The 14,494-nt window shown below is 38.4% G+C and overlaps 1 protein-coding gene across 3 annotated transcripts in view; it reads left to right on the top strand.

Annotated features, from left to right (window-relative positions):
- ARHGAP29 (Rho GTPase activating protein 29) overlaps positions 1 to 14,494 on the top strand; it is a 78,375-nt gene that overhangs the window by 43,333 nt on the left and 20,548 nt on the right. For 2 of the 3 annotated variants that reach the window (XM_075936560.1, XM_075936559.1), the window contains exons 3-8: positions 1,029 to 1,172; positions 8,652 to 8,748; positions 9,086 to 9,158; positions 13,271 to 13,337; positions 13,832 to 13,969; positions 14,192 to 14,256. In XM_075936560.1, coding sequence (XP_075792675.1) covers positions 1,029 to 1,172; positions 8,652 to 8,748; positions 9,086 to 9,158; positions 13,271 to 13,337; positions 13,832 to 13,969; positions 14,192 to 14,256 — 584 coding nt within the window. Of the gene's footprint in view, positions 1 to 1,028; positions 1,173 to 5,959; positions 6,688 to 8,651; positions 8,749 to 9,085; positions 9,159 to 13,270; positions 13,338 to 13,831; positions 13,970 to 14,191; positions 14,257 to 14,494 lie in introns of those variants that run through there. The other variant, XM_014569045.2, reaches the window with a different exon arrangement.

The following is a 14,494-nucleotide window of genomic DNA, read 5'->3' as shown; positions in this document are numbered from 1 at the left end:
TTTTTGGGAGATTATTTTTTTAAATCTTGTAGATAATATTGAAGCAAAACAAAAACAAAACCCAGTTAAAGTAATTACACACAAAAAAGATGCATCTAGACAGCATCCTAAACTTGAAATAAGTTACTCAGTTTGCGCTACGCAAATTGTGTATCTTATTTCAAATCTGTTCCAGAATACCTCATTTTGAAATTTTGCATGTCTACACAGTGCCAAATTACAAAATAATGTGCTATTTCAAGCCATCGCTTAACCCTCATGCAACTAGGTTTCCCAAGATGACAAAACCGCACACCTCTTATTTTGAAAAATATTTTGAAATAACGGGCGGCTTGTGTAGATGCGGGGTAGCTATTTCGGGATACATCCAGTATCCCGAAATAGCTGTGGAGTGTAGATGTACCCAAAGCAATTTTTGTTAGCTTAGAACTAACGAAGTTGAACGGCTGGTTTCAGTAACTTTCAGTGCAATCTTAACCCTTGCAGGGACGGCAGCCCAGAAGATTTGAATGTCACTGAGGAATGTCTATATTAGGAAATTATTTAGAAATAAATAAATTTGAAATAACTCCCAAAATAATAAAATTGAAATAGCATGTCCCCATTACAGGGGATCTTTGAAATTAGTCTGAAGCAGGCTCTGTTATTGTGGATGCACTATCTCAACTTAGAGCACCCGGAAGCACTGGGGAGTAATTACTACAGGGAGCAGTTATTTTGAAATAGCAGCAGCGGTGCGTCCACACTAATGCTATTTCAATGTAACTATTTTGAAATAAATGCTTTCCTTGGGGGATAACAAGGGTACAGATTTTGAAATAACCAGCCTTTTTTTTTTTTTTTTTTTTTTTTTTTCCCCCCCCAAAATAAGGGGCTTTGTAGTGTGGCTGCTCCACTTATTATTTTGAAATAAGGGGGTTATTTCAAAATAACTCCCTAGTGTAGACCAGGGCTGAGAGACTGGACTTAAGGAAGTCATTGATAGTTTTCACATTTGCTTTAACTCAGTTTTTTAAAATCTCTTTCAGAAAATGAAGACTGTCTGCATCATGTTGTTCATGAACGTTTAGGGGAGCTGCTCCGTGTCCTAAAGGCAGTGATAAGTAAACATCAGACTCTCAATTCAGTTGACATTCTCAGTGCTGCAGGAACAGTCATTGCAAAGGTAAAAGGTAAGGAAGTGTCACCTCTCAAATTCAGGAAAAATGGGAACTAGTAATTTGTAACACAGGGTCTGTTTCTGTGTATTAGATATGAAATAAATAAAATGTTATTATCTAGATGGCATATATGACAAATGAAGATAGATTTCTACAAATTATTTTAAACCCCTGAGTAGAGATGTAAAGGGTTAATTGGTTGCCCCCGGTGTGGCAGGCCGAGCCAGAACAGCCCACAGTGACACACAGGTAGGGGGCTGCTCCAGGTTAACAGTTATAAATGATGATTAACTGAGCAGTCCAGTAAATTTTAAACTGTCACTTCCCCCAGCCCTCCCCTAAGTCAGGTACATTATTGAATAAGCTCGGTCTTTCATTTTTAATAAAGGCAAAGTTGAGTTACAGTATTACAGGAAGCACATTGATAAGACCTATTATTTTGAAAGCTCAGACTCTTTATATCAATCTTTAACTGCACATGTATGTAGTTGAGATTAACACTAATATATTTATCATGACACAAGGTTTACCTTCCTTAATTGGCTCACTATGGTCTTCCAACCAAACCCTTTTTACTATTATGAGATTTCATAATATACAATGTATAGAGTGATACAAATCATATCCTGATTGAAGAAACTTCCATATCAGTAATACAAATCTATAATGCTCTCTTGGCCTTGTTTATGTAATCCCCAAATTGGAGGACAAAATGTATGTTAAATTGTCCTTAAATGACAATATCAGAGATGCAGATGTTGGCACTTGCTGTTGCAGTTCTCCAGCTTAGGGTTGCCAGATGGTTTCAACAAAAATACCAGACACACTTGACATTACTTCTTATTTAGAAAATACCAGACATTTATATTTTCTCAATTTGTTTCCCAGAAAGCTTAAATACTGGACTGTCTGGTTCAAAACTGGACACCTGGCAATCCTACTCCAGCTAGCTGTAGGCCCAGACCAGCCAGGAAGTGACATCACTAGGGTGAACTGCATAATCATTTTACCTCTCTCTGCACTGGCTGTGCTTTCTACTCTTAGTCTTTAGCAGACCTTCCAGCAGTTCTGGTTTTTCAGGACTTGCCCACAAAAGCTACTGGCCCATTTGAAGGGCTAGCTGGTCTTGGCTCCCCATTCTGGACATTGAGACCTGGCTCTGACAAATGGGGTGGCAGTGCCACTCAGATTTGGGCTGGCCCCCTATAGGTGGTGACCAGTTTGTTTTGAATTAGCAGCACTATAACTCTATGTACCAGTTTATTGATGCCCAGCGTGAGAAGCTGAGCCCCACCATCAAGGAGGGAAAGGCTTCATTACTACATGTAGTAGTGACTTGTGTCTCTCACTGCCGGTTGTGGGCAGGCTTGCTCTGCAACGGTTTCTCTTCCAACCCTCTAGGCTTGCCACTCTGGGGGAAAGACTTGTTCCATTTTAGCCACTAGAAATGTTGGGAGTATGCTTGCATATAACTTTGTCTAGTTCTGGGATCATCCTGTCCTCCAGGAGGTTATTGTGGAGCCAGCTAAAACGGCTGTCACTAGGCCCTGTCTACATGATACAGAGAATGCTCTGAGGTGTGGGTAAAAATCCCTCATGAATTGCTTCCTGTGTAAGACAAGTGTGGAATTCTCTGTCTGACATCTTCATGTTTCTTTAAGACACTTTCTTTTGTTCTCTTCACTTTTGTAGTGATGCTCAACATTCTGTCTCATTTTCCCCTTTTGTATAGATTCTTCCTGCTATGTCAGTTAAGAATTGTGTTTGGCTTATCTGTGTCATTCTCATGCATGGAGGTAAAGTTTCTTATGGTTATTTCTCCAAGTTGCACCTCCTGCTTGTGCTCTAGAAGTACTGCAGACACTAGAACCTGTCTTCTGTCTCCATGGTACAAGTAGGGTTTCCTGTACAGCTCTCCCAGAGATGGAAATTCCTGTGAAGTCATGTCGTCTCTGCTTCTATACTTCTATACTTGCTGTCAGCACTGTTGGAGCCTGAATTTCTAATGTAAAAAACGAGGGAAAAGAGGGGGGATGTGAAAGTATAAATGGTTAACTGTATCAGAGGCAGCAGCTGGGGAAGGGGGAGGAGAGGGAGCTGATGCATGCGGAAAGCTGGCTTTTAAGTTGACTTCAAGTGAGCACCAGCTTCCTCCCCCAGCGTATAAATGTGTAACTGTTGAAATTTTCCAGAACTTACCAGAATACATGCATTCTAACATCCTTAAAGAAGAATAAACTTTAAAACCAATTGCCCCATCCCCTGACTCAAAAAAAAAAAAAAAAGCCAGACCCCTTTTGTTTGCAATTCTACAATGGCTACAAATGCCATTTGGCTTTGGTTTTTTTGTTTCTTGTTTTTTTTTTTTACAGGTTATCTGTAAAAAAAAAAAAAAAAAAAAAAAAAAAACTGAATTAGTCCATATAATTAGTACCCTTACACCAGAATGTGATAACTAGTGTTCAGTTTAGTGCTAATTAATCAGAACGTATGTCCTTAGTTCAGTGGGTTCATGCAAAGTTTGAAACTAGATGCGTAGTTTTATCAGCAATTGAGAGTAATAGAGCCTACTACACAATGTTTTAGTGAAAAAATTGTATATTGTGTCGAATGAATGCAGATTTGAGTAGTCATTATAAACGTAGACACATTTTTAGTGGGAAATAGTGTATAAAGTCAGAGGTCTGAAAACTCAGCTCTGTCCTTTTAAATTAGGGATGTAAAATCCTGGCTAATCAGTTAACCAGTTAAATGTTATGTTTGCCTAGGCTTTAACTAGTTAACCAATTAAAGCAGGATCTCCAATGTAAATAGACTATATGTAACTCGCATACCTAATTTAAATAGAAGATATATAAATCATACCACCACCTCAACCCACCGAGGGGGCACTGACCACCTGTAGCAGCATGCTTTGCCCCTAGCACCATTACACTAATTTTAACTTGGTCAAACTAAAAATGGGAGGACTTGCCCAGCCCTTGCAGGGCAGGAGCCCCCTCTCTAAGTGCAGGGTTGTTGACTTCTGCTCCATCCCTCCTATCCCAGTGGGGTTTCTTCTCTGCACTGGGCTGGTGACCTACCTTGAACTTTCCTGCCATTTGGGAAACCCTTTTTTATTAAAATCAGACATTTTAAATAAGGTTTAAAGTAGGGATGTTAAAATGTGGCTGATTAGGGTAAATGTATAACTGCTCAAAATTCTCTCCCTCCGCCCACACGCCGCTGCCTCTGTATCAGATGCCCTGGCTTCTCGGTTACTCTTTTACACATGTACACTTTTACATTCCTAGTTCAAAGCATAACACTGCAGTCACATCATTTATTCTTTTTTCAGCAGGTGAGCCCAGTTAGGTTGAATTAGGGATGTTAAATATTGGTTAATTGAATAGTAGAGTAAACTCATGAATTTTTATCAGTTAGTTGACTATTCTATAGGGGTGGGTCTGGCAGCCGCAGTATCAGAGGCAGCAGTGCAGGGTGTCAGGTGGGAGCTGGTCCATGAGGGGAGCCAGTTTAAAAAACAGCCCCACTTGTGAACCGGCTGCCTGTTGCCCAGTGCTGCTGCTTCTGCTAAAAAAGACAGCAGAACAGGGTGGCAGCAGTCCCTGTCTAAGGTGGGTCTGAGCTCCTGGAGGCATCGTGAGCCGGAACTGAGCCAGGCTGCCAACCTGGCTCCTAATAAACTTTAAATGCAGAGCCACAGCAGGAGTAGGTTCTGGACCTGGTACGAGCCAGAACTGAACTGGGCTGCTGACCAGCCTGCTTAAAAAAAATGTACTGGCAAGGGGGGGAGGAGGGAAATGCATGTAGTCTATAGCATTAACCTATAAACTTTAACTTATTGGTTAATCGACTACACCAGTGGTCTCCTCCAACCTTTTTACACCCAAGATCACTTTTTAAATGACAGACCAAGCCAAGATCTACCGCCCCGCCCCTTCCTTGAAGCCCTGGCCTCTCTATTCTCCTCCTCTCCATCACTTGCTATCCCCAATCCGTATACTGCTACTTTAAAAACAAAAATTCCCACCATTCCTCACAGCTACTCACCTGTGCTGTTGCTCAGTGAGTAGCTGCTCCTCAAATAAGGAAATCTAATGTAAATGTACTGCGCAGGCGCGCACTTCAGAGAGGGCTCAAGAGCTACTCTTAGTGCCTCCGAGATCTACCAGTAGATCGCGGTCTACTGGTTGGTGACCACTGGACTACACTATTACATCCCAAGGTTAAATAGCATGACTATAGCGCTTTTATGTACATGTGAAGAATTGGCATGTAGCCATAGCTCATTTAGAGAATTGAAGGCCAGACGTATACTATGAACTTATATCGATATAACAGTATTATTTAGGGTTGTGGAAAATCCCCATCCTGAAGTTACAGTTATGCTTACTAATCCCCATGTAGGAGAAGTGGGATTAACTGGTGACAGGAGAAGCTCTCAAGTTGGTATTGTAGCATCTTCCTAAAGCAGTACAGTGGCACAGCTGCACTAGTGTGCTGTATGTCAAGACAGGTCTTGACTGAAGGGATGGGAGACTCTACAAAGGGAAAATGTGTGTGCTCTCTAAATAGAAAATTCCTTGCGAATTTCTTCTCTGGAGTTTTCTTCCTGTCTTTTGAAATCTGTCTGAAGCTTTGTAACCCTTTATTAGGCCAGGTAGGTGTTCCTTAGCTAATTGATTGCTGGCCAGCCAAGAAGACAATTGACTACATGCACTGGCATATTTACCTGCACCTCTGCAGGCATAGATCTCAGCTCCCATTGGCTGTGGATTGCCATTCCCGGCCAGTAGGAGCTGGGATCGCCCATACCTGCATTTTACCTGTTAGGCATTTTATATGCATTAAGCTTATGGTTTCCTTGGCTTTGAAGATATTAAATCTGGTTTACAGTGTCTTCATTTGATTAGTTAAGCTGACTGTTGGTACATATTCATCTTTCCTTTAAGAATGCAGCTCACCTTTAATATATTACACATACTGCCTTTTAGGCACTAGATGGCAGGTCTTAATGTGTTATCTTTACAGTGTGAAGTTGCATGCTCACTTTGAAACTTACATCAGTATAGATAGTTGTCATTTCCAGACTTAGAAATATTACTACAGTCCATTGTTTTCAGTAGCTATTGTGTGCAGTCAGGATGTCCTGGGGAAAGAGTGTGCATGTTTAAAGTTGATGTTAAGTACATTAGCAAAGCAACAGTAAGAGACATGAAGAAAGCTGTCTATATCTAATTCTACTGGTAGGAAGTTTTTGGAATCTTATTACAAGAGAGGTGGGAATCCTGAAACTTCTGTCATAAAATTTTTGTTACCCATGAATTGTGATGGACTCTGAAAGGGAAAGATTTCTCCATCACTGAAAATGAATGCCTCACAAGACTGAGCGGGAGTCTTCCTGCAACAGGAAAGCTGATTTTTAATGCAAACAGCCTTTCTATAGGGTGAGGTTGCAAGTTAAATGTTTCATTAGTAGAGTGAGAGGATATTTCGGTTAACAGATTTACTAAATACTTTCATGGTAAGTCCTTTGTGTTTAATAAATTGATGTATTTTGTAATTTTTTTTTCCAAATAGTCTGGAATTTTTTGCTTGCATTTCATTTTTATTTTTTTCCATTCATGGAGAGCTGGTAATTAATAAATCCATAAATTATAAATGTTTGTTTAAATGTTAATTACATTAAATGTTTAATGCATCTGACGAAGTGGGTCTTTGCCCATGAAAGCTTATGCTCCAATACATCTGTTTGTCTAGAAGGTGCCACAGAACTCCTTGTCATATTTAATGACTGTGTTTGAAAAACTTTGTAGACTGATTTCTAGAGTTGAGGGTTTGAATTATTATAGGTTTTTTCAAAATGTTTTCTTCCTTTGATTTGCAAAAATCCTCTTAGCTTGTGATCTAACATGCTTGCTCTGCGAAATTTTATAGTGCATTTATTTTTCCGTAAAAATACCAGAGGCATTATTTTCATGTTACTCTCACTATTTAAAGTGGAAAGGGAGAGAAACCATGATCTTTACAGGGAACAGTGACTACTGTAGTAACTGCTGGTATTTTTGTCATGTGACTACTATTAAACTATTGTTGCCATTTCATTACAGTATGTTCTTTGTATGCCAAAGAATTGTTATACGGCATAGGACTGTTTAATATCAGGCTAGCTTGCTATAAAAACACTTTTTTAAAAGCATTTATGACAAACCAATTGGCGTACTCAGTACATTCAAGGAGGAAGGAAGGAATTTGTGTTAATTTTGTGGTGAAAACTTTTCCTTTCACAAAGGAAATCTGGGAGTACCTGATTTACTGTATTTTTCTTTGTTTTGGTTAACCACTAGGATTTAAGCATCTGGTAGGACACTTCTGAAGTAGTTTAGGCTAAACCCTTAAAAAGCATAAGATTATTAGGAAAACTGCAGTGAATTCAATTTTTACTTAATGTTGGCGTTACTGAGTCTGGAAATAGATACAATGAGTGTTATTTCCATATTTCAATTTTTGTATGTTTGAAGCACTATAAATCGGTTAAGTTATTTGCATTGGGTTAATATTGTCATGAAGGAATGTTGCAAAAGTGTTTGTGTGTATGAGAGAACTTTATGGCATCTTGGAAAACCAGAATTTCACATTGCCCAATTAAGCATAGATACTAATCTAAGTTCCATTCACTCTGACAAGTCACAAGACTGTCTACCTGAGGACCACCCCTGATTCAGGGAAAGAGTATTTTGAAGAGAACCAGAATGAAAACTGCTCTTTGCGTTCTTTCTGTGGCTTTAAATTTGGAACAGGATAGAAGACATCCTGCTTTTCCTCCATGTCACACTGCCACACTCTTGTTTTTGATTATGCCTGTAAGAAATTTACTCCTCCCTCAGGCTGTTGACACAAGCTACCAAAATAAATCATTTTTCCCTCCTCATTGTTTTGTTATAGCACCTCAAAACCCAAGTCATGGTCAGTCGCTCTCAACACTAATACTGTAGTATGAGAGTGTGAAGAGTAAACCTGCTCTTTTTCTGTTTTGAAGTCATGTGTGGTGATGGAGAGATTTGTGTCTGTACTCTCCACTGCTCCCAGCTTGCACAGTGGTATGGGTTGACTGTTACTGGGCAGGTGACTGAATCACTCCTGTTGGTGGCTATGCTTCTTCATTTGCCTCTCACTTCCTTTCTCCTCCCTCCTCCCCCAAAGAACTTCCACACAGATTTTAACTGGGAATAGGGAAATGTAGGGAATTGAGCGATGGTAACCTTATTCCCAGTTTGGAAGGTTTCTGTGTTGTGTTTGTCTGTTTGCTCTAAAACTGATTGTATTTATTACTTTGTTCTGCAGTAATGTTTTATAAACAATTCTAGAAATATACTTTCTTGAAGCATAAAGTTACTATTCTCTGTAGGTGTTTTCTGTGAGATTATTATATGAATTTTCCTGTCTTGTAAGCATGAACAATTTCTAATTCGAATTCTATTTCCTAAGCTGTGAACTTCAAAGAGGTGAATGAAGGAAACAAGAGAGAACTCTTCAGTGAAATATTTTCTTCTATCGACACATTGGCGTTCACCTTTGGAAACGTGTAAGTGAAATAAATTGGAATGTAAAAGGCACAGTGCTGACCAGAATTAACACAGAAGACACATGAATATTTACTATTAGTCTCGGTAAAGTTTGATTGAGACATGAGCTTAAGTAAAACCACAATTTCTGCTGTTCTTGTCTTGTAGATAGTTTAAAAACTCGTTAGTCTGAAAATGCTAAAAGAAAATTAGATTATTTTTAAGCATGCTGTTTAGAAGAATTTTTTAAAATAGATAGTCTTTAATAGACACCTAGTTTTCTGTTTGGGGTGACTTAAAGATATTCTGTCAATAACAAACAAATAAAACACGGGTTTTTTTCTGTTTTCATGGCAGTGTTTCAGACTTCCTTATGGGAGATGTAGACAATGGTTCGTCATTGGGACTTCCTGTATCTCGTAGAAGCCGGGTAGGCTGAATGTATTCTTCTGGGAATATAAGGTCACATTTTTAAAGGAAATTTTCATAACCTCTTCATCTTATTTTGAATATCCTTGTTTCTGGGTTAATTTGTTCGATTTTTCTGACAGATGAACCCAGTTAAACTGAAAATGTCATTTTATATTATTGTTAAAGCTTCCCTGTGTAAAATATTTTTGTGTTAATACCAGTGCTGTTTCATCTTTGCCAGTCTTGTTTACATTATTTCACCTTTAAAACGAGTTTATCCAAAAGAACAATTGCATTGTTTGATTCCAGTAAAGTAGACCTCTTGAGCCTAGAAACAGAACCTAAGTTTAATTATGCATAAATGAGTAAAATGTGGTACTAAACAGTGCTGTGCAAGCTGGAAAAAAATTGAACTTGTTAAGGTATATTGTATGGTAGAAAATTTAATTAAGAATCAGTGTGCATGATGATCCAAACTATTACTATCAAGAATGAAAGCTGAAATACAAGCCCAGATGTTGGAGTGCATGATTTTAGGTGTTGTCTGTGCTACTAGAAACTATCTTTAAAATATAGTCACGTTGTTATGGTCAGATCTTCTAAAGTTTTCTTTTCTGTACTAGAATTTTTTTTAAAAACTTTTAGAGATCCATGTTTATACAAGCAAGGCTAATACATCGTTCTCTATGGCCTTTTTTGTTGCATTTCAGAAGCCCTCATTTAGACAGGCTTCCAGGAACTGTGATAGTTTTTGACATTATACGGTTTAGGCTTGTTCCCAACAGAATTGAATGAGAGAGCCAGTGGGCCAGCTACATAAAGAGGCTCTCAAAGTTAACACTTTGTTCATCTGCAATAGTTGGGAAACTTTAAAAAAATGTTGCTAGTATTGAAGCAGGGACTTGGAGAAATGTGGGTTAACTGTGTTGCTGCTCATTTTTCTGTCCATGCAGAAAAGGAAGGTAATTTCATAATATGCTTTGACCTTGGCTATTTACACAATTGTGCTTAACCATGATTTCTGTGGCTGTGCAAAGAACATCTTAAAGAGAAAATCATGATTGTCATGTAGCTAAATGAGTAGGAGCATGAGAAATTGGGGTTAAAAGACAGTATAACCAAACAATGATGGAAATTGAAAGTAACTGATTAGGAATTTAAATCATTTAGAAAACAAGTTTCACCTGACTTAAAATTAATTGGCAGTAAGGCACCATAGAATCTCAGTAAATTTATTAATAATTTTCAGTGGTTTCTGCTTGGCAGCTGAATGGACAGTCCAAGGTGGTATAAGTTTAATGGGCTCCTATCTGCACAGCTGTTAACAAAACTAGTGCTACCACAACCTGAGTCAGGAAGTTACCAAAAGAGAAACAGGCTGTGGTTGATTTTAGTCTCCATTTGGAAAGTTAGGAAGCTTGTCTAAACAAGTAACCATATTTGATAAACTTACTTTAAAGCTGCTATCGCTAATTACATTCTAGAAGTCCTTGAGTTTATTCAGCTACTAATATAGTGCTTAAAGTTTAGCTCGGTTTCTAGACTGGTTTAAGTTTCATGGTGTTAGAAAATATAAAGGGGAGAATTTCTTAAACCTGGAGTGATTGGCAGTCTCAGATCAAGTTCTCATAATTTGTGTAGCTCTTATACAAAAGAGCGAGTCAGATCATAGCAGTGACTGCTTCAGTAGTGAGACCAATGGTGAAATTGTGTGGAAATTTTTACTAACAGATTTGCAGGGAAAAGGGAGACTTTCAAGGAATGGGGAAGTTGTGCGATAGTAAATCTGAGGAAATAAAATGAGTCCTATAGAGACAAATGTAGAACTTGGTTAAGAGAGCCAAAGGGCACACTCTTCTAAGTGTATGTCTACACTGCCCGTGTTTCAGTGTGGCAGTGGCAGCACTGCACTATAACATAGGTAGAGTAGTCACGCTTTGTGTGAGAGAGCTCTCCTGGTGATAATAAACCACTCCTAATGAAGGGGTGGTAGCTTTATCTAAAAAAGCATGCACTCCTGGCGATAAAATGCAGTCTGTAGTTGTGCTTTTCAGTGCTATAACTTTTGCTTCTTAAGGGGTGTGTGCTTTTTTTCCACTCTGAATGACTAAGTTTTAGCTTTATAAGTGGCAGTGTAGGCAAAGCCTCAGTATGAGGACAAGAAGAAAACAAGAGGGGCAGTAAGACTGTACCAAAATGACTGTGGAACCCGAATTATATCAGTTCGTAATGGTCACCAATTCATACTCACCACCAACTTTTTCTCATCCTTTGTTTTCCTGAGAGAGGGGATGATTACATGTTTGAAATTTTGGAGCAACTAGGGCAACCTAGGAAAGTTCAATTTGTTGGTCATCTGTCTTAAATTATGGCCGTCTATAGAAGTGCACGTGATCAAGGCCATTGGATAGGTGAATATTAAGGAGGAAAAAACTTGCTGCTATATGTAGTATAAGGGTACGTCTAGACTACATGCCTCTGTCGCCAGAGGCATGTAGATTAGGCTACCAGACATAGGAAAATGAAGCGGCGATTTAAATAATCGCCGCTTCATTTAAATTTACATGGCTGCTGCGCTGAGCCGACAAACAGCTGATCAGCTGTTTGTCGGCTCAGCGCGGCAGCCATGTAAATTTAAATGAAGCGGCAATTATGTAAATCGCCGCTTCATTTTCCTATGTCTGGTAGCCTAATCTACATGCCTCTGGCGACAGAGGTATGTAGTCTAGACGTACCCTAAGAGTTGGTAAGAAACATAGGAATTGATCTTCTCTGAAATTGTACCTGATGTTGGTAAAAACACTTGACTGTAGCTGGGAAAAAAAAAGTAGAAAACTTTGCTGTCAAAAGCACTATTAACATGGAGTATGTAAAGTAACTTGGGGGGGGATAGCTTAGTGGTTTGTACATTGGCCTGCGAAACCCAGGGTTGTGAGTTTAATCCTTGAGGGGGCTATTTAGGGATTTGGGACAAATCTGTCAGGGATGGCACTTGGTACTGCCATGAGGGCAGGGGACTGGATTCAATGACCTCTCAAGGTCCCTTCCAGCTCTGAGATAGATATATCTCCATGTATTATTTTCCAAACCTGAATGGTATGTAGTGACTTCACTCTGTTGCGGGACTGATGTTCTCCAGTCTATAGTGATGGTTAGAAAATTGCCTGTATAATTTCTAACTCCCTCTGCATGATTGAAGTCAGATAGACATCTTACATATTATGGGTTGGAAGAGGCTGGATGTTGAGATGTTAGGATAGGGCTCATGAGTGATCAGTGATTTGTTAGTAGACTTTACCTTGGTCAGTTTTGTTGAGATGAAAATGTCATTTAAAGGGCTTGATGGTGATACTATTATTGGTATCTCATCATATATGTTTAATCTTAAGTTTGTTTCCAGTGCCAAATCCATCAGTTTTATTCATGTCTATTCTCTTAAACATTTAGAATGAGCTGCAGTTGTGTTTTGTCTCTTCTATGGAGATTATACCGCCAAAATATAGAACTGCTGCCAGAATAGATTAATGTATTCTGTTGGTTTTATAACATAAGAATGGTAAATGAAGTATTGGAGGAAATCTGGACAGAGTATAAACAGTTTCTCAGAGGAAAAACCTTTCTGATGATGAACATTACACATGTTAATTGAATCAAATTATGTCAAGTTTGCTTATTTTTTTAATTAATTTTCTTTGCAGAGTTTACGGCTTAGCCTTAGTGTACATAAGAAAGGTTGGTGAGTGGATGGGGGTAGTTCTGTCACTTTCCTGATTCTTGTCCAGAACTCAGTTGAACTGCTGAAAGGTGTGAGTGGGTTGGGTAGGGTAGGATGTGTGGATTTGGTAATTTTAAACTGCTTTGTTAAACAATTCACTTGTTTACCAAAGCCTTTGAAGACAGCTGCTCAAAATGTTTAAAAGATAAGCAAAAATTTCCTGGTATTTAAATTGTCTTGGAGCTTAAAAGGTGTTCCAGGTTTGCAAGCATGAATAGTTAACAGCCCGGACTAGCCTCTGTCTTCCTGTGTTAGTGGTAAATTATGAAAAATAGAAGGCAGGTAGATACTCTTGAGTTAGTATGTTTTCAGTTTGACTATTCTGTCCTAACACACTTTATTTTATTACTATCAAGTCTTTTGAAAACCTTTCTGTGGAGTCTGTGGCATCACTACATGAACGGGAAGATGTACAAGACACAGGTAAATCTTCTTACATGAATGTGAATCTTTCTTTACTTGTACATTCTGTGTTGCATGTGCATGGAACTGCAAACATATTCTCTAAATAAATTCGATATTTCAGGGGGTTTTAAATCAGGTATATAAAAATGAAGTCAGAAATCTAAATGTTGAGAGAGAGAGAGAGAGAGAGAGAGAGAGAGAGAGTCCCTATTTGTGCTTTATTAACTTTTTGGAGAAAATAGACCATCACTGAGCCACATTTGAAAGTAATTGAGACTAGTGTTTGTTTTTTTTTTAAAAAGTTATAGTGGCTATACAACTAGTCAAGATAAAATACCATGACCCTTTAATTTGTTCTGAAATCCCTGTCAGTCTTATTTAGAGTCAACAAGCATTAAAGAATGACTCTAGATCAGAGCTGCTTTAGTGTTCAGCTGGCTGATACTAGCTTTATTGTCAGTGTGTGGTCATGTCTAAAATTCACTTCTTTGCATTTGATGTTTTATTTTCAGGACATTTTCGGGCTGAAGAGGTCGATAGCGTGCTCCTAAGAAATGACAGCGGAATTGAATCAGCTCTGTCTTATGCTAAAGCTTGGTCAAAATATACCAAGGATGTAGTCTCATGGGTAGAAAAAAAGCTTAGCTTGGGTGAGTGGTTCTTTCTGTCATCTAATCAGCTTTGTCACGGTAGAATTAAATCTGTTGTCAGGCGTGTGCTGTGAACTGTCAATCTGATTTCTAAATTAGTAGCTGTTCCACTAAAGTGAGTAGGAACTTTTACCCATTTCCTGAAATGGAAAGATTGTAACAAAATGAAGATAGTGGTGGGTATGTCCTTTTTTATTAAAAATCCAATTTTTTCACCTACAGAAGTGGAATGTGCAAAAAACTTAGCAAAAATGGCCGAAACTACAAAAGCTATTGTTGGATCCCAGGTGAGTGTTCAGTTAATTCTATTTTTTAAATGTCTCTTACACTTAAAAAAAAAAAATCAAATGGGATATTTAGGTTGATATCTACTTTCAAAATTAAAATGAATTTCTTGCTCTTGGAAGTCCTAGTTCTGGGCACCGAACAGTTAATTTTTGTATGAGTGAATACAAAGAAGATTACATGGTAAATTATCAGCTAAATCCTTCTGAATCTCATTTGACTCTGTGGAAATTTTGATGA

Source organism: Pelodiscus sinensis, chromosome 9 (genome assembly GCF_049634645.1).
Source record: "Pelodiscus sinensis isolate JC-2024 chromosome 9, ASM4963464v1, whole genome shotgun sequence".
Lineage (NCBI taxonomy): Eukaryota > Metazoa > Chordata > Testudines > Trionychidae > Pelodiscus > Pelodiscus sinensis.
The sequence above is the reverse complement of the archived record's forward strand: the minus strand, read 5'-3'. Positions and strand labels throughout refer to the sequence as shown.